Genomic DNA, 21,826 nt, shown 5'->3' on the forward strand with positions numbered 1-21,826 from the left:
TGTCAATCAACATGAGGAGGGGCGTCTTTAGGATCGGAGGATGCGGCTGCTACCAGCAAGTAGCCGCCCTACTTGCTGGTAGCAAGGTAATTTGCTTATTTTAAAAGCATGTTTTTAACACAATCTACTGAACCAAAATGATTAATTAGATTATGTAGGCATAAATCGCAGTATAGGGATTATAAGTAAACAAAAAAAAAAAAGAAACGGTTTAGTGGGGTGACAGAAGCCCTTTAAGGACCCATACGTCATAACTTTAAAACTACATTGCGGTGTGGCGCGGGTTAATCGGAACAGGATGTCCGCTGAAATCATTCAGCGGGCATCCTGTCACAACGCCGGGGGGGTTCATGTGACTTCCCCCGCATCGGCGATCACAGCAAACCGCAGGTCAATTCACACCACCAATCACAGTCCGAGCATTTGGGGGTGGCGGTGCTGTCCTTGGTGCTCATTGGTGCAGGGAGAGAGGCGGGAGATTTAAACTCCCGGCGCTCTTCTCTCCCCTCCTCTTCCTGCTGCTGCTCCTGCACCATTCTGCACCAGCTCCTGCGATCCCCCCGTCGGCACCCATCACCCTCCAGGTAGGTTAGGGTCAGTGAGGGAGAGGCATGATTAGGCAGGGATAGAAGGGAGAGTCAGTTGGGGGGGGGGGGACTATCTGATTTATTGTTTCTAGTGGTTGGGGTCCACAGCACTTAGCTGTGAGACCCTAGACCCACCCAGGAGTGCTGCCACAAACCTGGAACCAGTGAGTTACGCAGCGGTAGCCACAGGCCTCCACTGTAACAATGGAACACTTGATGCCAGCAGGAGATAGAGTAAGATCTGCATTTAATACACCGGTTTTAATACACATCACCATCTGTCTGCAAAGATTTCATTCTAGGCTGTAGCTTTTACACCAGGCATTTGTAACTCCCACTACAGAGCTCCGCTAAATTGTAACGTTTGTTTGTGCATTTTCTTTGTGTCCTGTAGTAAACAGCAGAACTTTGAATGCTGCTGTGAAGTGTATATAACGCAGACTGTAACTGAGTACAGTATAAGTGATAACTCATGAAATAACATCTTTCACCAGGGGAGAGTTCGGACACCGATACAGTTCCGTATCTGGAAATTGCAAACCAAACTGGACGTTCAATTAATATGCCTAAAGCAGCAAAAAAGGTAGGGTCAGCCTGCAAAAGATGAATGAAACTGAAAAGAAAAATAATTCACTTTTTTTTTTTTTTTGTAACATTTTTATCTAACAATATCAAGAAGTCTTTATTAAGAACCCTGAAACCAAAGTATGATTGTGACATTACAAGGGGACATACTGGGAGAGATTTATCAAACTGGTGTAAAGGAAAACTGGCTTAGGTGTCTATAGCAACTTTCACTTTCCATTTTCCAGAGGAGCTCTGAAAAATGAAAGGAGGAATGTGATTGGTTGCTATGTGCAACTAAGTCTGTGTTCCTTTACACCAGTTTTGAGAAATCTCCCCCAGTGTTTCCCAGTGCATTAGACGCCCTCATAACGAATACTCAGTGCCTCTTGTGTAATAATCACAGGAATTTAGAATTCAGTCTCTTTAGGTCTGGTTTAGTAGCCATTCAATGCAGTCAGCGAAAATACCTCTTTATATAACCTAGCATCCAGGGCGTGAGTGAGACATGGGGGCAAGGGTATTAATTGTGTAAGGACCCGTTGGCCTCCCGTTTATGCTTCAGTAATTACATTTCCCAGGAAATAACAGTTCCTCTGTTATTTCTCCTACAAATACTGTATATGAATACATTGACAAGTGGGCGTTCCCAAGGAGCATGTCAGTGCAAACTGTCAGCAACAATTTTATAGTGTTAGATTGTATAGGGACACACTGCTAACTGGAAACACCCAGTCTGGTTTACTTGTATATTTACAGGAGTGGTAACAGAGGAATGGCACTACATACAGCTCTAAGGAAGATGTTCCAAATACAATTATTTAATAAAACAAGCAAGCCAAAAGAGAGAACTTGTCCTCTTTAAAATCTGTTGTGAGTTATGTAGGGGTAAAGAGCCATCAGTATAAGGGGGCATTCACATGGCCGTAATTTCAGTTTGCATCCGATCCCAATTTTTTGGGTATGCGAACCCATTCATTTTGAAGTGAACACACAGTGTGCTGTCTGCTTCCGTATGTCCGTGCCACGGCCCTGCATAAAATAGAAGATGCCCTATACTTGTCAGTTTTTCTGACAAAAATAGTAATTTTTTACAAAGGGCCGGACATGCTAATCCGCAAAATATGGATACAGTCGTGTGAATGCCCGCTAATACGGAGGCCCAGGATTGATGAAGCCTGTGTGTGTAAGACGTCTGATGTGTTATCTTGAACATAAGTAAAAGGATCCCTCACTTATCACATGTCCAACATCTCCAGTGTGAGATGCAATACGTTATCATCTATGTATTATTATTCTAGCACTTGTAGCAGTTTTATACAGTGAAGTGACTGACAGACTAATCACCCAGTATGCCAGTGCTCAGGGTTGGCAGACACCTACCTCTGAACCTTGCGTGACAGATCTAAATCCCCCTCTAGAATCCATCTCTGCAGTTTTTGCCTTTCCTTTTTTTTCTTCAGTTTGTGGTTTTCTTGCCACTTAGCCCCCCGTGTAAAGATGCAGATTTCTGACTGTTGTGTTGCACAACCTCTTGCCCCCAGGCGCTCATGCTGGCTATGGGATATCATGAAAGGGGACGAGCATTCCTGAAGAGAACAGAATATGCTTTAGCACTGCCGTTTTTGCTGGATGCAGACAAACACTTCTGGTAAGAGCTGATTCACTCTTATCTGTTTACACGCTCGTTTTTTTCTCAGTAATGTTTTTCATCCCTGCGGCATAGTGATAAATCACAGGTCCCAAATGGGCTGTGGTGATATCTAAGAAGGTATTTAGATAGCTTCTTTTTTGTCTCATATTTGCATTGTGTCAGATATGTTGCAGTCTTTTTCCTTTCTATTTATCTAGGGCCTCATGCACAAGACCGTATGTCCTTTTTAAATCCACAAAATACGGATGACGTTCTGATGTCCGCGTTGCATCAGTTTTTTTTCTGGTGGACCCCTTGTCTTCAATGGGTCCGTGGCCCTCTTTTTGTGGCCAAGTATAAGAAACTGACATACGGATGCGGAAAGCACGCGGATGATCCATGCGCTTTCCACACCCGTATATCCGTTCCGCAAAAGTTAGAACATGTCTTATGCTTGGCCACGAACCATTGAAGTCAATAGGTCCGCAAAAGTAAAAAATGGATGCAACACGGACATCATCCATATTTAATGGATCTGCATTTTGCGGACCACAAAATACATACAATCATGGGCACTTTAAAGAGGACCTGTAACCTCTTCTGGCATGCCTGTTTTAGTAACTAGTCGTGTCCCCTTTGTAATAACATTTCTGGAGTATCCATGCTTACGACTCTATGTTGTGCCATTCCTTTTATATTATTCCTGAAGTTTACAAATGTATTAGCAGTTTGCATCGAAGGTCCAGATGGGTGATTCCAGTTGGGGGGTTGGGGGCATGTCCCTAGATAGTCTGACACAATCCAATCAGTGCTGACAGTGTCAGACTGTCCAGGGACCCCCCCCCCCCCCCCATCTGAACCGTAATTTCAAACTCCTAGCAATTCATTCACAACTTCTAACAGGAATAATAAAGGAACAAATCATAAAGACACATCCTAGAGTCTTGAGAATAGATACTCCAGAATTGTTAATACATGGGGAATGCAAGTACTTACTAAGATATGTCAGGAGAGGTTGCAGGTCCCATGAAAAATATTCTATATTTTTCAAACCAGCACCTGAATCTAAATACTTTTGTAATTGCAAGTTATAAAAAAAAAAAAGACCAGCTGGCTCGTCTGATTTATAATTTTCCCCTCACCCACGACAGCACCACGAGAGAGAGGCTTCGCCCCCACAGACAGGAAACCTGAAGTACGAAATGGCGGAGGCTGTCCTTCCACCTCAGTATGATTTCCTGTCTCTGGAGGGAAGCCTGAAGTTCTCGATGTGGCTTCTCCCTTGGGTGCCCTGGTTACCTGTGGTCCCTTTCTGTAGATGGCGGCATTATTTATGCGTTGACAGGCGTGCAGTGGTGCGATAGCTGGAGAGGAGGACTCAAAAGCGCTATGGGGCTTGCCTGCGTGGTTGCGCACCTTAGGCAGTTAGTTACAAGGCCCAGGGGAGGAGCAGTAGCTTCTGGAAGCCTGAGTGGTTTAACAGGAAGCGGAAGACGTCTGGAAGGGAGGCCTGGAACGCAAGCGCCAGATGTGGGGGAGCTCTGTAATGACGTCAGGGGAAGCGCCTAAAAGGCTGCCAACGGGTCATATGCAAATAGGAGGAAGTAGTGTCAGCTATTCTGGTATAAGGAATATCTCCTGGCGGTGGGGTATTCCAGCCTGAATGGTCCTGTGCTAATTGTATATATATAAATATACTTTACAGGGTAAACCCAAGAAAGCTATATCTAAAAAGAAGTATAAGGAATGTTCCCTATGCAGATACCCTTTACCTTCTGAATATATGAAGACGTTGTGTCAGGGTTGCATCGATAAAACAGTAGCGGAGGAATCGCCGTCCTTTATTATGAGAACCTTCAGACGTTAGTCAGGTCAGAGGTCCATGTTTGGGGAGGCTTGAAATCAGGCATCAGAAATGCTTTCCTGTACATAAAAAAATGTTATGTCTCTAATTAAAGGGGAGTCGAATAAGTCAGGTAGGAGAGTTTATATTTCAAAAAATATTTAAAGAAAATACCTCTTTTCAGAAGTGGATTGCGCCCCTTGGAACAAAGCGCCCAAGATAGATGTTGCCATTTCTAAAGTAACTAAGTAACTAAGTCTCCATTTTGAAGATATAGGCTCCCTTAAGGACCCATTAGATAAAAAAGCTGATTGGTTTTTGAAGGGTGCATGGAAGGCGGCCACATCCTCTTTCAGGCCTTCTATCTGTAATGACCGGTGTCACGCACAGGGAGGAAAACAGGGAAAGCCCTGCCTAAGGGAGAGGGAAAGGTGGTGACCCCTAACTCACCTTGCGGCTGGCACCTGACTGCCCTGACGTCCCTAGACGGGTTCCTCACCCGTTCGGCGATCACGTGCCTAAACCCTGGCTTTCCCTGAAATGAGCCCTAGATAGTGAACGGGCCGGTGGGATCGCTAGTCCTCACCACTGCACTAAGAGGGAAACACCAGGGAGAGGACAGACAAACACAGACAAACACAAACACCCAGGTGGACGACAACAACTGTCCAAAAAGGTCCAACAGGGATCCGGAGGGTAGCGTTCTGAATCAACAGTCAGAGAACGCAGCAACACAGCTCCAGTGGGTCAGGATAGATGTCCAGGCAGGAAGCTCTATCTCTGGCAACCAGAAAAGTGTGAGAGAGGAATATAAGGAGGTTTGGGAGTGCTGGACAAGGAACAGCTGAGGAGAAGGAGCTACGGATCCCTGAGTGAGCCAAAAGGGTTTGCAAAGCAAACCCAGAAATCTACCATAAGGAAAACAGCCCTATCTTAAATAGAGCGTGCAGCCAACCGCTGCGACTTCCTGACCCCGGGTATAACGGAGTCAGGCGTGGTTCTCGATACCCTCGTGACACTATCTCATCCACTTGTACAGCCTGTTCCTTGATTGTTTGGCTCTCTGAACTAGAAGATCGAGTAAAAAACAAATGTCCTATGGAAGAAATTCTAGCAGGTCTCCCTACCATTAAAAAAAAGGCCTCTGCAGATTCTATTAGACTGGCTGCTAGATTTTCTGCTCTCGCTAACTCTGCCCGTAGGGCATTGTGGCTTAAAGGTTTGAGTTGGGATTTGCTGTCTTAAGAAGAGGCTGTGTGGTGCCCCTTGTGAGGGAGAGTTTCTGTTCGGTTCTGCCTTAGATGAGCTGTTAGAAAAGGCAGCAGATAAGAAAAATAGATTTCCTATGCAAACCTTTTCTGCTATGCGAAGAACTGATCATCCCTTTTGCTCCTTTCGAGGTAATAAAGAAGGAGACAAAAAAAACTGAGAATTTAAATACAGATCACAAAGGAGAAGCGGAAGAGGTTTTTTTCTCCTCGGCCAATCCTTGACTGATAAAAAAAAAATCAGGGGTCCAGCAATGACGCCAGGTTGCCAGTAGGAGGAAGACTAGCAAAGTCTTTCTGCATCGCAGCAAATTTCCAACAGCTCCTGGATCTTAGACACCATAGTTCTAGGTTTTAAAGCTAGAGTTTTGTTCCCCTCCTCCAGTAAGGTTTATAGTCACAAAGTCTGGGGGGAAAAGGACAGATTCTATAGAACTAGAAATACTACGGTTGCTAGAAAAAGAAGTCCTGATTCCAGTACCAGAAGGCCAGGAAGGAAAAGGTTTTTACTCTCCCCTCTTTCTAGTGAAAAAAACAGATAGTACCTTCAGAACAATTATAAATTTAAGAAAGCTAAATGGGTTCTTGGTCATAAAGAAGTTCAAAATGGTGACCATAAAATAGCAATACATTTACTATATTCCAATTGCTTCATGGCGGTCCTGGACCTAAAAGACGCCTGTTTTCATGTCCCTATACATCGGGACTATCAGAAGTTCCTTCGGGTAGCAGTAGAACTAGGGGGAGTTATCAGACATCTGCAATTTCAGGCCTTTCCCTTTAAACTGTCAATGGTGCCAAAGGTGTTCACAAAGATAATCTCGGAAATGGCAGCTCCTATCAGGGAAAAGGATATTCTTTTTATCCCTTATCTAGACGACCTTTTGATAGTCGGAGAATCAGGGGAGGCCTGCAGGAAAGCGGTACAGGAGGTGTCGCAGATTCTGGAAGAGACCAGAGCCATCACAAGATCAGCTTTTTCTAGGATTGTGGTTGGATTCAAGGATACAGAAGTGTTTCCTGACGGAAGAGAAGATCTGGAATTTAAGAGAAAAGATACAAGATCTAGCCCAAAACCCAAGAGTAACCTTAAGAAAAGGTATGTTGATTCTGGGGAGTCTGACTTCATGTATCCCAGCTGTTGTATGGGCCCAGTTCCATTCCAGAGGGCTACAATGGGACCTGTTGACGTCCTGGGAAGGGGGCAAGAAACCCTTAGAATCTTGTTTAATTATACCAGAAAAGACCATAAAGGAATTAAGGTGGTGGTTGGTAAGAGACAATTTAACCCAGGGGGCCCCTTGGATAAAAAATTATCTTTTATGCTTGACTACAGACGCAAGCCCTTGGGGATGGGGGGCCCATATTCTAGAGCGCTCTATTCAGGGCTTATAGCAAGGTGGTCAGAAGTCAGCTTCATCAAATATGAAGGAACTTATGGCAGTGAAATTCGCTATGCTAGAGGTTCTCCCATTAATATCCAACAGACATCTTAGAATCATGTCAGACAATAGCACTGTAGTTTCCTATTTAAACAAACAAGGGGCTACCAGTGTCAAGACCTTAATGGTAATGACAAGCAAAATCCTTCAGTTGGCTAAAAAAAATAATGCAGTTCCATATCTGCAGTTCACATTAAGGGCACAGATAATATTCAGGTGGATTTTTTAAGTCGTTATGTTATCTTCCAAGAGGAATGGAGTCTAAACCAGACATTTTTTTATGGGAATTCTGACCTTTGGGGGGTTCCATCAGTAGACCTGTTTGCTACTAGTCAGAATAGGAAAGTAAATAATTTATTTTCTCTGTCTCCAGAGGGATCCCCCTGTGGTCTAGATGCCTTCCTGCACATTTGGAATTTTACCCTGGGATATGCCTTCCCTTCCATTTCCCTTGAATCCCAGAGTATTGCAGAAGACAAGGGAAGATCGTGCTTGGGTGATTTTAATAGCTCCCTTTTGGCCCAGAAGAACGTGGTTTACTTGGTTAAGAAAGATGTCGGTGTCGGACCCGTGGGTCCTTCTGGAGATCCACGATCTTCTGTCTCAAGGACCAATTTTCCATCCACAGATATGGAGCCTCCATCTGACAGCATGGAATTTGAAAGGTTCCTGCTAGCCAAGAAGGGTTTCTCGTCCAACTTTGTAAATACCCTCTTGAAATGTAGAAAGAGAGTAACATTTAGGCAAAAATTTTGAAGAAATGTTTGAGTTTTGCTGATATTGATTTTAGGGACATCCCTTCCCTCCCAGGTTCCGGTTTTCCAGGTGTTAGAATTTCTTCAGAACGGGTTGCAGTTAGGGTTATCTCCCAGCACCTTAAAAGTTCAAGTTTCGGCTCTCTCAGTCTTGTTTAATGAAAACTTGTCATCAGATCCGTGGATATCTAGATTTTTCAGATCCGTCTCCCGTTCTTCTCTTAATCTTGCACTCAAGATAGCCCCTTAAGATTTAAATTTAGTCCTAAATGCCTTAATAAAACATCCCTTTGAGCCTATTGAGGAGGTTTCCTTAAAGCATGTATTCTTTAAGCTATGTCTTTTAGTAGCTCTGACTTCGGCCCGTAGGATTAGTGAACTTCACAGTATTTCCATCAATCCTCCCTATACCACCATACTTAAAGATAGGGTGATCATTCAACCTGATCCAGCCTTACTCCCTAAGGTGGCTTCCAAGTTTCACAGGTCTCAAGTGATTGTACTCCCAACTTTCTATCAGTTACCATCTACTAAAGAAGAAAAAGCTTATCATTGCCTCGACTTAGAAGGTGTTTAACTCAGTATTTGTCCAGGACTAAAGATTTGAGGAAGTCTTCCTCGTTGTTTGTTGTTTTTCAGGGGAGAAGAAAAGGTCATGCAGCATCCAAGAATTCCTTGGCCAGATGGATTAAGTTCTCCTGCAAAATGTCTTGATAAACTTGGGAATTCATTTTTCCTTCAATGATAGCAATCCGTCCAGGCCCTGACAAAGCAAAGCAGCCCCAAACCATGATGCCCCCACAACCATACTTAACAGTTGGGATGAGGTTTTGATGTTGGTGTACTGTGCCTCTTTTTCTCCACACATAGTGATGTGTGTTTCTTCCAAACAACTCAACTTTGGTTTCATCTGTCCACAGAATATTTTGCCAGTACTGCTGTGGAACATCCAGGTGCTTTTGTGCAAACTGTAAACGTGCAGCAATGTTTTTATTTTGGACAACAGTGGCTTCCTCTGTGGTATCCTCCCATTAAATCCATTCTTGTTTAGTGTTTTACATATCGTAGATTTGCTAACAGGGATGTTAGCATATGCCAGAGACTTTTGTAAGTCTTTAGCTGACACTCTAGGATTCTTCTTCACCTCATTGAGCAGTCTGCGCTGTGCTCTTGCAGTCATCTTTACAGGACGGCCACTCCTAGGGATAGTAGCAGCACTGCTGAACTTTCTCCATTTATAGACAATTTGTCTTACTGTGGACTGATGAACAGCAAGGCTTTTGGAGATACTTTTGAAACCCTTTCCAGCTTTATGCAAGTCAACAATTCTTAATCGTAGGTCTTCTGAGAGCTCTTTTGTGCGAGGCATCATTCACATCAAGCAATGCTTCTTGTGAAAAGCAAACCCAGAACTGGTGTGTGTTTTTATAGGGCAGGGCAGCTGTAACCAACACCTCCAATCTCATCTCATTGATTGGACTCCAGTTGGCTGACACCTCACTCCAATTAGCTCTTGGAGATGTCATTAGTCTAGGGGTTCACATACTTTTTCCTATCTGCACTGTGAATGTTTACATGGTGTGTTCAATAAAAACATGGTAACATTTAATTCTTTGTGTGTTATTAGTTAAAGCAGACTGTGATTGTCTATTGTTGTGACTTAGATGAAGATCAGATCACATTTTATGACCAATTTGTGCCGAAATCCATATAATTCCAAAGGGTTCACATACTTTTTCTTGCAACTGTATATTAAAGTTGAGATCATAGTATCTGTCACTGTAAGTTTGTAACCTGAAAGAATGCTTGTGTGGTCATTTACTATAGATGGAGACTAACTTTCGTGACTGGAACATCCTTTTAATTTTTATAGTTCAAGTTAAAATAAATTTTCTGAATTGCGTATTATATAAAGGTAAAGTAGTAAAAGCACATTATGTGTGCTCCCTCTGATCCAGCATTACCGCTCCATCCTCTTCCCCGGGCTGGAGCAAGTAATGGGTTGTTGTGGCTGTAGCGGAGATGTCCTGCATACTGCTGTCAATCAGTCTGCCTCAGCAATGTACGGCATGACACCCTGAGGCTAGCAATTGTCTGTAGTGGTATACCACTGCAGCCCCAACAATGTCACTGGACAGAGCAGTGGTGCTGCATCAGAGGGGGCGCAGAAAAGTACGTTTAAAGGGAATCTGTCACCAGAAAATTCACTGATAAACCAGGCACAATGCCTTGTAGGGTTAGCTCAGCTGAATGTTACTAATGATAGTAATGCATTGCTACATTCTGGAGAAAAATATATATATTTTAATCCATATGCAGATGAGCAGATAAGTGCACCAAGGTCGGTCCATGTCACTCTGTGTACCCCTGCTCCTCCTGCTTCCTCCTCTGTCTTGATTGACATGCAAGGTGGCTATGCAGGAACCTAGCGCTGTCAGTTTCCTTGTGACAGACTCTCTTTAAGTGCTCAATAGTTTGAAGAACCCCTTTAGGCCAAAGGTCGGAGAGGCAGAGGACAGGAGGTTGTCAGATGTCAACATTGTTCCTTGGGACTGCTCACCTACTGCTGTAGTGACACCAGGACAAATGCAGAGGGGTTCAGCCGTCCATTTAGTATGAATTACTTGTGATTTCATGACTTTCCTGTTGGGCTCTTTTACAAGGGCTATTGATCAAGCTAAAGAACCTTCACACAATCATTTATTCCCCAAGTGATCAGCTGTTGGCCGATTGCATCTTTTGAGCGGCAACATAAATGTTCCAGGGATGCACTGGCAAAAAATGTGACGAACCATCTTATTACTGATGCTTCGTCCTCATTAGGATGATTGGTACATTTAAAAGTACTAAACAAACACTGATGCTGTATCACCAATTGGCACTTTTTTGCTGGCAAATAATCTCCCCATGTCAAAGTACCTGCATTTTTTCTTTCCTTGACTGAAATGTTTTCTTTTTTGCTTTCTTCCTTCCAGCGAGTGCGGGACAGATCTACTAAATTCGGTGGATAATTATGCCGTCCTGCAGCTTGATATCGTGTGGTGCTACTTTCGCTTGGGACAGTTAGATTGCCTGGATGATGCAGAATCTAAACTCAATATGTCCCAGAGGTGCTTAAACAAATGTTATGGAGAAAACCATGAAAGGCTGGTCAACATTAAAGTATGTTAAAAAAAAAAAAAAAAAAAAACCTTCACATTAATGTTCCCTCTTAACACCATTTTACAGTTGTATATATTGAAGTTGATCTTGCATTGTAGTTGCAATATATGCACAAACGCCAACAAATTCACCCCATAAGTAAGTATAATAAATCTCAACCGCTTTTAAAGGGGTTGCACAACATTTTACAGTCAGCAGTACCTGTGAAGAAGAGAAAAGCTACTTACCCACTCCCTTTTCCTGGCTTCTGGACTGTCTGCACTGAACTTCCGGTCCTCGTCTGTCAACATTCCCAAGGACGGGATCGCATGTAGTGCTGCACCAGTTACTGGTCTCAGTGGTGACTTGTCCTTAAGCAACACGTTACTGCTGGGACATGTGCCCCTTGGGGACAGTGGCCCAAGTGCCGGGGAGCATGTAAATGTACGGTATTTCTCTTCATTTAAAAAAAAAAAAAAAAAAAAATCCAGGGCAACCCCTTTGAAGTTGAAGGCTGGTTTGCACTGTGTGGTTATTTCCTTGGTTTGGCTTAGGCTACTTTCACACTAGCATTCGATCGGATCCGTTCTGAACGGATCCGCTCATATTAATGCAGACGGTGGCTCCGTTCAGAACGGATCCGTCTGCATTATAACTTAGAAAAATTTCTAAGTGTGAAAGTAGCCTGAGCGGATCCGTTCAGACTTTACATTGAAAGTCAATGGGGGACGGATCCGCTTAAAGATTGAGCCATATGGTGTCATCTTCAAGCGGATCCGTCCCCATTGACTTACATTGTAAGTCGGAACGGATCCGCTCGCCTCCGCACGGCCAGGCGGACACCCGAACGCTGCTTGCAGCGTTCAGGTGTCCGCTCGCTGAGCGGAGCGGAGGCTGAACGCTGGCAGGCGGATGCATTCTCAATGGATCCGCCTCCACTGAGAATACATTAGGGCCAGACGGCTGCGTTCAGGGCCGCTTGTGAGCTCCTTCAAACGGAGCTCACGAGCGGACACCTGAACGCAGGTGTGAAAGTAGCCTTAGGTATGGCATTTGCACCACCTAGACGGCTGTTTCAGGGTTCTTGCCCCTCATCAGTATGATGAGGCAAGTCAACGCTTAGTAAATCAAATAATCAGGCCTGTGGAGTGGAAGCTAATTTTGGGCGGAATCGGAGTTGGTAGAAATGTAGAAATCTGTTATTAATATTGTACAATTACAGTAATAACGTTCATAGGAATTTAGAAAGGTTAATCAGAAATATTTTAAGTTTCATCACTATACTGCCCCCATTTATCAAAAACTGTGATAAGCAAGTGTTCTAGTGGTGATAGAGAATCCGTTCTCACCCCTCCCGTCCCTTTTACTAGGTAAAGACCCTTAGTTACAATGCTTGAAACTGTGCTGCACATGCTCCGTAGTAAATAGTTCACTGCTGGACATGCCTGCAGTCATCTCAGAACTGCTAGACAGGACAGGAATACAGTATTAAAGGGGGTGTGCAGGAATAAGTAACTTTTCACCGCTGCCTGCCATCTGCCTCTGCTGTGAAAAGAATCACACTTACCTGCTCCCTGGCGCCCATTCATCCATCTTCTGGTCCGCGACATGTTTACTTCCTCGTTTACTTCCTCACCAGCATGGGCATTATCACCTGCTCTACTGCTTCTACTCTTGGACACATCATCACTGCAGCCAGCAATTGGTTGCAGCGGAGCAGATGATCATGCCCATGTTGGGGATGATGTAAACACATGGGTGGCACAGGGGAGCAGGTATGACTCTTTCCATAGGGGAGGCAGGCTGCAGGCACCTGTGAAAAAAATATTTAATCCGTGACAGCCCTTTTATGGCAGCACTGACTGTAGGAGCTGCACTTTTTACATGTTTCTTTTATTCCCATTAAGACTTGCACATGATGCTCTGCTTTTCCAGCTCATACCTATAGAGCTTTTCTAACTTTTTCATAAGGAAAAATTCATAGATTTCTTAAAATGACAAAGTGTATAATAGTGTTTTCCAGTTATTAAATGCATAGTGCGCTGCATATTTACTTACAAGAATTTAGAAATGTTATGTGTTCAGAAATTGTATTCTAATAAATGTGTTTTCTGTAGCACAATAAATTGGTTATTACTAGGGATGAGCGAACCCGAACTGCAAAGTGCAGGTTCATACAGAACTTTCCAAGTCCGGGTACCTGGACCCGAACCCGGGCTTATTAACTGACGTTCGGGTTCGGTGTTCGGGTTTTTTATTATTTTCCATTAGAACATGGGTATATAGGAAAATAAAAGCATTCTTGGGAGAGCGCGGTGACGTCATTGCAGGCCCTGCTGAATGAAGATAGGAGGAGAGTTGTTTTTAACCCCTAAATAGACATATTCTTTTGCATTATGTCTTAAGAATGCTATTATTTTCCGATATAACCATGTTATAACGGAAAATAATAACGTGAAGTTCGGGTCCCCATTGATTTCAGTGGGGTTTGAGTGCCTGAATAAAAGACGAAGATTTTAGCTACCAAAATCGTGAGTGCTGGAATTTCATTGTGCTTTCATATCAAGGGTTTGAGGTCAAGTTTGCGTCCCGAACCCGAACTTTGACCTGAAGGTTTTCAGAACCCGGCAAACGCGACCTTCAACGGGATCGCTCATCCCTAGTTATTACTAATCATTTGCCATTTATGAAGCAATCGGAGTCAGAGCTGGAGTGTGATAAAAGGAGTTTGAACTTTGACTTACCGACTACACCTCTCTGATAATCATACAGATACTGCACTAACAGGGAGAGATTTCTAATGTGTTCTCATCTAAACGTGGCATTAAAAGGGGCTGCCTCACTTCAGCAAATTGCATGTATCATGTAGAGAACGTTAATACAAGGCACTTGCTAATGTATTGCGATTGTCCATAATGCCTCCTTTGCTGGCTGGATTCATTTTTACATTGCTTTATATACCGCTCATATCCAAGGGTTACGACCACCACTGCAGTGCAGATAAGAGGAGGCCAGGACAGGATCTGCTGCACTAGTGTTCAAGCACGGCCACCACTGATGGATTACAGGGTGGACGTAACCCCTGGATACGAGCAGTATGTAATGCGATAGAAAAATGAATCCAGCCAGCAAAGGAGACAATATGGACAATCACAATACATTAGTAAGTGCCTTATATTAAAGGGAGTCTGTTACGTGTTTTTCACCAATACAACTAAGAGCACTCCCCCATGAAGATTGCATACACATCCCAAGCATACCTGTGTGCACCTTGTATCTGTATTCCATGTCCAGGAAAAGCACCCAAGTGCCCAGCTCTGCTGCTGCAAGTGCCCAAAGCAAACCAGACTGAAGAGGGCAGGGCTCATATCTTGGGATTGGTACCAGCTAGAAATATGAACCTGACCTGACAGCATTAGATCCACTATATCAGAAGATATAGCCATTAGAAAGCTGTTTTTACTTTCACTTTCAGCTGGGCATTTGGGCGCTGTTTTCCAGCAGAATAAGGGTCCATTCACACGTCCGTGGAATAAAAGCACAAAGTACACACAGGTATTGGTGATAATTAGGTGACAGACTCCCTTTAACTTTCTCCACATGATAAATGCCATTTGCTGGAGTGAGAGAAGCGCTTTAATGCAAGTTTCTACACTGGAGTGCCAGACTTTTATTAGTCAATGTTCAGCCGCCCATAGAGCTGGTCAGGGCTGAGCACATCTTGGATGACTTTAAATATAAAAGTGACACCACAAGCATATTCAGTTCCTACAGTGGAAATGTCATGCGTCTCACTTTGATTAATCACTGGTATATATCTTTTTTATAATTTTGCTTATTGCAGGGAAATTATGGGAAAGAGAAAGTACTATTCCTAAGACTTTATCTACTGCAGGGGATAGTAAGTTACTACAATGGTAAGGCCAGAGAGGCGACCGACAAACTCTCTGAGGTAAGATTTATTAATGCTTGACCTTTTCTTTTGTGGCATTAAAAAGTTGTAGATCATGGTGCATGCCATATTTTCGCCATAATTTGTTTTGTTTTTTTTAACCCCTCGCCGCATTAGGAAGGGGTGAGTTTGTATTTGTGGGAGTGGGGGGATGCAGACAGTCTAATTGCCTAGATGCAGTGGTTGCTGTTGACCATGGCATTTAGGGGGTTAAACAACCTGGATCAGCATTATCTCCAATCCCAGTCTTTACAGTGGGAGACTGGCTGTCAGTGGCAGGCTCCTGTGCAGGCACAGTTTTTGAGCTTGGATGATCTGTAACATCACAGAGGCTTAATACGAGGCTACTCATGACATACAGTCATAATTCAGGGGTTAAAAGGATTGTGTAAATCAAATTTTCATGTGAACCATGGCATTTTTTGCCGTTTTTAAGGGGTATTCTCATCTGGACGTGTGATTTAGGCCTCATGCACACGACCGTTGTTTGGGTCCGCATCCGAGCCACAGGTTCTGTGGCTCGGGTGCGGACCCATTAATTTCAATGGGGCCGCATAAGATGCAGAAAGCACTCCGTGTGCTGGCTGCATCCGTTGCACCGTTCTGTAGCCCCGCAAAAAAAATATAGCATGTCCTATTCTTGTCCGTTTTGTGGACAAGAATAGGCATGTCTGCAATGAGTCGCCAGTTCCGTTACACAAATTGCTGAATACACACGGGCGGCTTCAGTTTTTTGCGGACCGCAAAAAAACTGCACTGTCGTGTGCATGTAGCCTAATCCACATGATCTACCATAAATGTCTAATGGGTATGGGTACTGCACTTGATTCGACAACGGAGCCCTGTCTGATGTCACTATGAATGGAGAAGTGGTTCTGTATGCACACTCTCTCCATTCACTTCTATGGGAGTTCAGAGAACAGTGCTCTCTCTGCTATGGATATGCCATAAATGTACAGATGAGAATATTCCTTCAATTTGCCCATTCACTTTCTGTGTTTTAATTAAATCCTATACTCTTGCATTTTTCACACTGACCACTACACCTCATAATCATTTTAAAATGGTCACTTCATTATCATCACTGGTAGTATAACAATGAATGGAAAAAAATAATAATATATATATCCAAAGAAAAGGGGGTTAGTCAGCACTGCACAGGTGCCATGGCTGAAAACATAGAGAAAAAAAGACAATGCAGCAGCACCCTGCCAACCAGACAAAGTACAACAATGCCATAGTCACAAAAAATATTATAGTGCTAATGCTACACTTATTTATAAAGTGAGATACTTGGCAAATCTATTTTGTACAAAACCATCTGAGCCCGTCTGCCGAACGTCAAGGCGATCTCTGTTAGACGGGTCCTAACACTAAATACTACCTGTTATGCGCCATAATGGCCGCCATAAAGTTCAGAAAGTGTTGGTTCCACATGCATGCTAGATCCACTCTGCCTTTTACCATTTTTGGTGCCATAATGGCCTCCATTACAAGGGATGCAGGTACCAACATGCATGCCGAGCCCACTCTATACCTTTCCTTGTGCCAGACGGCTTCCCATGAATGTAGTGATTGCAGGCTACAGCTTTTATACTGAAACTAATTAAAATCAGCCTATGGGGCAGACAGGCTAATAAGAAGTGACTTAGCAGAAAGGGGGCGTGGCTTCATGCAGCTGCATTTGCTATAACTTTCTTCCGAAAGTGGCGGAAGTTATAGCTGAAGTCTATGCCAGCCAGTTTGTGGATCGCGGCTTCCGCCTCTTAACAAATCAGACGCATTTTACGCCAGCGCAGGGAGATAAGGACTGGTGGTAATATATGTCCTCTAATGTGTCCTCTCCAGACCACAGGTTCCTATGCCCATGTGGCTGCTGTAAAGCATATCTTTTTATCTTTTATCTCAGCACAGGCAAGATGGCTGCCCCTAAAATTAACTACAGAAATGAAATAAAAAATACATTCAGAAAATAAAAACAGATACACATAATCTGTTTCAGTGTCTGGTTTTAATTAGTAAGATGAAATGAAGGCAACACATTCCATTTGATAAAAGCTGCAAATTATCTAGCGACCTCGGTTGCTCCAAGGGAGACCTTTTCCTTGTAAAGTTAATTTAGAGCAGTGCCTAAAAATTCCCGTGAACAGATTATATCTAAAATGACGTTCTGATTTGTTGTGTTCCTGCATTGTGCTGTTTCATAAGAACCAAAATCAGATAAATGTTGTTGGTGGCTTTCCATTCAGATGAATAGGAGCTGAGCTGCAGTACCCTGACCCGGCCACTACACAGTGGATGGATCCGTTAACTTCTGGCTCCATCCAGCGTTTTGATTCTGACGCCGCCAGCTGCTGCAAAATACTGATTGATAGGGGTGCTGGTTGTGAGACCCCCACCGATCCGATATTGATGACTTATCCTGAGGACAGGTCATCAATATCCAAAAGGAGGACAACCCCTTTAATGGTAAATGAACAGAGAGTGCAGCTGATGCTTTGTACTTGCTGAGGATAAAGAAAATGATAGTGTGTACGGGTTAGAGCTTTACTGAAATCTGTTTATTATTTGGATTCTTTTCTTTCAGGCAAACAGATTGTATAATGAACTTTCCATAGATCCTACAAAAGTGGAGACTCTCTTGCAGCTCGGATGCTCTGCTCAGGAGGCACGCCTGGCACTGAGAGCCTGTGATGGGAATGTGGAACATGCTGCAAATCATATTGCATGTAAACGAGAGGTAATATCAGATTCCGTATATATAAGGCCTCATGCACACAACCGTCTTTTTGGTCCGATACGCAGTTTTTCTTTGGTGCCATAAAAATGCGGACTGCACATGAATGTCATCAGTGTGCTGTCTGCATACATGCGGCCACTCCACAAATTATAGAACATGTCCTGTTCTCCAATTTGTGGACAAAAAATAGGCATTTCTTACACAGCCGATATCCATATTTTGCAGATCTGCGGTTTGCAGACCACAAAATACATACAGTCATGTGCATGCAGCCTAAGTCTGTAAAGAGGGGTCACATTTCTGTGTGACACTGAGAAAGTGGTGGGTCATATATGAAAACTAGTGAAGGGGAAAACCAACGGTGGTTACCACCTCCTAACATAATGGAATAAAGGGGCAGGGTCAAATCTGCTGTGACTGCAGTGGAAAAGCGAACAAACGCAGAGAAGCATCTGCAACCTGCAGAGCGCTAAGATATATGCAAGCAGTACTTCTATTATTCGAAATTACATTGCCACTCTATTTACCATGCTTGTAAATTTTATCATTACTATAACATTATGATCAAATTGTGTGAACCCACCAGCCACGACAAAGCGACCTCATTCATATGGCTGAGGTCAGATTGGGAACTTAAGTGGCCCCTGGACAGTGGCAGGATGGAGAAGCACAATATACTACGCTATTCGATCTTATTTTCCCAACCAATATGTATGTGTGTGTGTGTAAAATATATATAAATTATTTTAGATTTTTTTTAACATGGGACAAAAAACGGGATGTGTTAAACACAGTCTGATATGTGTATGCATATGTTGTAAATTATTATGTATACAGAATATTGTAGTTAAAGGGGTTTTCATGGATTTTAATATTGATGACCTATCCTCAGGATAGGTCACCAATATCAGATCAGCAGGGGTCCGACACCAGGCACCCCTGCCGATCAGCTAGTTGAAGAGAAGGCCGTGAGCGCAGCCTTTCCTTCATTGCCTGCTCGCCATTGACATTGCATCGGTGAGCTGGAGTGATTACAAGCCCTCCCATTCACTTCTATGGGACAGCTCCTTCCTATTTAAGTGTATACTACAGAGCTGTCCATAGAAGTGAATAGGACGGCTTCTTGTAATTACACCTGCTCATCTCTGCAATGTCGATGCTTAGCAGGTAAACAATGAAGGGAAAGGTTGCACTCACGGCCTACTCTTCAACCAGCTGATCGGCAGGGGTGCCGAGTGTTGGACACCGCCGATCTGATATTGATGATCTATCCTGAGGATAGATCATCAATATTAAAATTCCAGAAAACCCCTTTAATACTAGGCTGAGTTATAACTGTGTTGGTCCAGTACTTAAACCACCACCACACCGAAACTAGGACAGGACCAGTGCAGCTAAGGCAAGGAGGGCACGGACACAAGTTTGGAGGTGGCCTTAGATCCACCCCTCACTGGCCATCCTCATGTGTGTTACATCAGTGTATGTTCTGATGCTCCACAGTGTCAGGACTGTGATGAGGAAATGGCCATGCTATATCCCTACTCTGGGCGCCTCAGATCCTTATGTACCTGGCTGCGATTCAGTCATTCAGGGAAGGACTCTTACCATATTAGTAAATTAATACTGCAGTAGACCTTTCAGGCCTCTAGTCCTGACGTACACCGACGGCAGCCCTGGAACATCTATTATAATATTAAAAGCCACAGGATAGAAGTAAGGAGGGCTATGGTGAGTCAGGAATCCCATTGAGCAGTATCCCGGTTGGGTATGTGGCCACTCTGCCCTGCATAGGGATCCTTACACTTATACAGTGTATCTCTTCTACTGGAGGCTTACCCTTCTGTCTTCAGCCTAGACCTACAAATGGAACTCGATGTGGAAAAACCAGTGGTATGACCCCAGCAACCAGTGAGACACTTCTTTCATTTTCTATCTTTTACTTTACTTGAAATTATATATTAGATTCTTCATTTACTAGTAAAATAAACACAACTGAATCTTTAAAACGTAAAAGTAATCCTCTGGTTATTTTAGATTTAATATTGAAATATTAATGGTTTAGATTAGCTGTTTAAAGGGGCTGGACTGTAGATATTGATGACTTATCCTAAGGATAATCAGTATCAGATCGGCGGGGGTCTGACGGGCGCTGTGTCTCTTCAGTGTTTACCTTCACTCCGTCTACTTTGTAGTGGTGGTGAGGGAAGCTGTAATACTGCTGCAATATAGTCCAATAGTGTTGTTGGGCTGCACCCTGTCTGTTTGTGAGGTGCAAAGTGGAGTGGGTGTGATCCCAAATCCAATAGTAAGCAAAATACCACTGCATACTCAAATATTTTTTAATTGTTTACACTCCATGTGCCTTCCCCGCAGCGCCTCCATGCTGAGCTAAAGGGACTCCTTAAACCTTCTATCTTCCTTCTATGTGACCAAGGTCGTGGAATAGACCGAAAAGTCAGAGACGAATCTGTCACATATACTCTAGGCATCCTTTTTTTGCCAATCTATTTGGAGGATGTTGTAAACAATAAAAAAAAAATTTTTTTACTTGCATCCTAATTTGAGTGTGCAGTGGTATTTTGCTTACTGCTGCAATGTAGACGGCATAAAGAGGACTCGGCACTCGCACCAAGACCACCACCTCTTCAAACGGCTGATTGTCAGGGGTGCTGGCAGACGGACCCCCACCAATCTGATACTGATGACCTAGGAGGATATCATGAAACTGGATAACGCCTTTAAAGGGGTTGGCCACTTTCTGGTCACTATTGTCCAATGTGTTTGTGAGATGATTATATAGCACTTAATAAGATAGAGTTTTTTTTAAAATTCTCTGCCATTTTCTATATTTCATCAGGTACGCCCCCTTGTTTGCCAAGTTCTTTGTGCTGTCCATATGGAGGTTTTTTCCATAGATCGCTGCTGGTGGAGGGACATGTGATCAGACAAAATACCTCCATGGGATGCCTCCTCCATTCAAACACACTGCCTCTGCACTAAACTCCCAGTACAGATGGCAGGTGCAGTGTATTTAAATGGAGGAGACCTCATAATGGAGGTCACATGACCCTCCATCAGTGGCCAACTTATGGACAGGTCCTCTGTGTGGACAGCACAGAAGACTTTGTATATAAGTGGCATACCTTATAAAATACAGAAAATGGTGCAGAATTTCAACAAAGGCTATACTAGTAAGTGCCAAATAGTCATCGTACAAACACATTGGTTAACAATAGCCAGAAAAGTGGCCAACCTCTTTAACAACAACGTCTCCACAGTCAGAATTTGCACTGGCTACTCTGGTTAGCAGAATCTAACGAACCATAGGTTTTTTAACCCCTGTACAAGGATCTGGTTTTTGTTGCTGTGAGTCCTCTGGGTGCATCTGCAGAGTAGTGAACAATTGGTGGAGTAAAAACAGTAATGTGCCTCGCCCCGGGTGCCAGAACAAAAGCAATGAGCGCTCACTAGTCTGCAGGAGGTGGGGGAGAGAAGCGCTGTGAGCGCTGTACAGTACTTACCCCTCCTCCTGTTCGCTCTTCTCAGGGCTTGCGCTGCTGTGTCCTGGCTGCCTGCAGAGTCAGGACGTACAGAGCACACTCTGACCTGATGCTGCACGAGGTCAGGTGACTGCAGCGCGGGCCCTGAGAAGAGAAGACAGTCAGGACAGGGAGAGTGGCGACAGGAGAGGTAAGTTACTTTATTATTTTACAGTCTAATCTGAGGTCAAATAGGGGGTAAACAGAACAGAGAAAGCAGCTCTCATATGAGCGCTGCCCTCTCTTCAAACACCTGGGGGCACAGAGTGCATTACTACTATGGAGGAGGCACAGAGGGCATTACTACTATGGAGGGGGCACAGAGGGCATTATTAATGTGAAGGGGGGCACAGTAGGCATTA

At 43.6% G+C, this 21,826-nt stretch overlaps 1 protein-coding gene and 1 long non-coding RNA gene across 5 annotated transcripts in view; one reads left to right on the forward strand and one right to left on the reverse strand.

Moving 5' to 3' along the window:
- The window catches only part of LOC122938737, a 43,193-nt gene extending 40,565 nt beyond the window's left edge, over positions 1-2,628 (reverse strand). For both annotated transcript variants that reach the window (XR_006390052.1, XR_006390051.1), the window contains exon 1: positions 2,535-2,628. This is a non-coding gene — a long non-coding RNA (uncharacterized LOC122938737). The remainder of the gene's footprint in view (positions 1-2,534) is intronic.
- The window catches only part of NUB1 (negative regulator of ubiquitin like proteins 1), a 98,758-nt gene that overhangs the window by 58,944 nt on the left and 17,988 nt on the right, over positions 1-21,826 (forward strand). For all 3 annotated transcript variants that reach the window (XM_044294458.1, XM_044294459.1, XM_044294457.1), the window contains exons 7-11: positions 1,082-1,170; positions 2,696-2,802; positions 11,068-11,254; positions 15,078-15,185; positions 17,773-17,925. In XM_044294458.1, the coding sequence (XP_044150393.1) occupies positions 1,082-1,170; positions 2,696-2,802; positions 11,068-11,254; positions 15,078-15,185; positions 17,773-17,925 (644 nt within the window). The remainder of the gene's footprint in view (positions 1-1,081; positions 1,171-2,695; positions 2,803-11,067; positions 11,255-15,077; positions 15,186-17,772; positions 17,926-21,826) is intronic.

This window comes from Bufo gargarizans, chromosome 5 (genome assembly GCF_014858855.1).
Source record: "Bufo gargarizans isolate SCDJY-AF-19 chromosome 5, ASM1485885v1, whole genome shotgun sequence".
Lineage (NCBI taxonomy): Eukaryota > Metazoa > Chordata > Amphibia > Anura > Bufonidae > Bufo > Bufo gargarizans.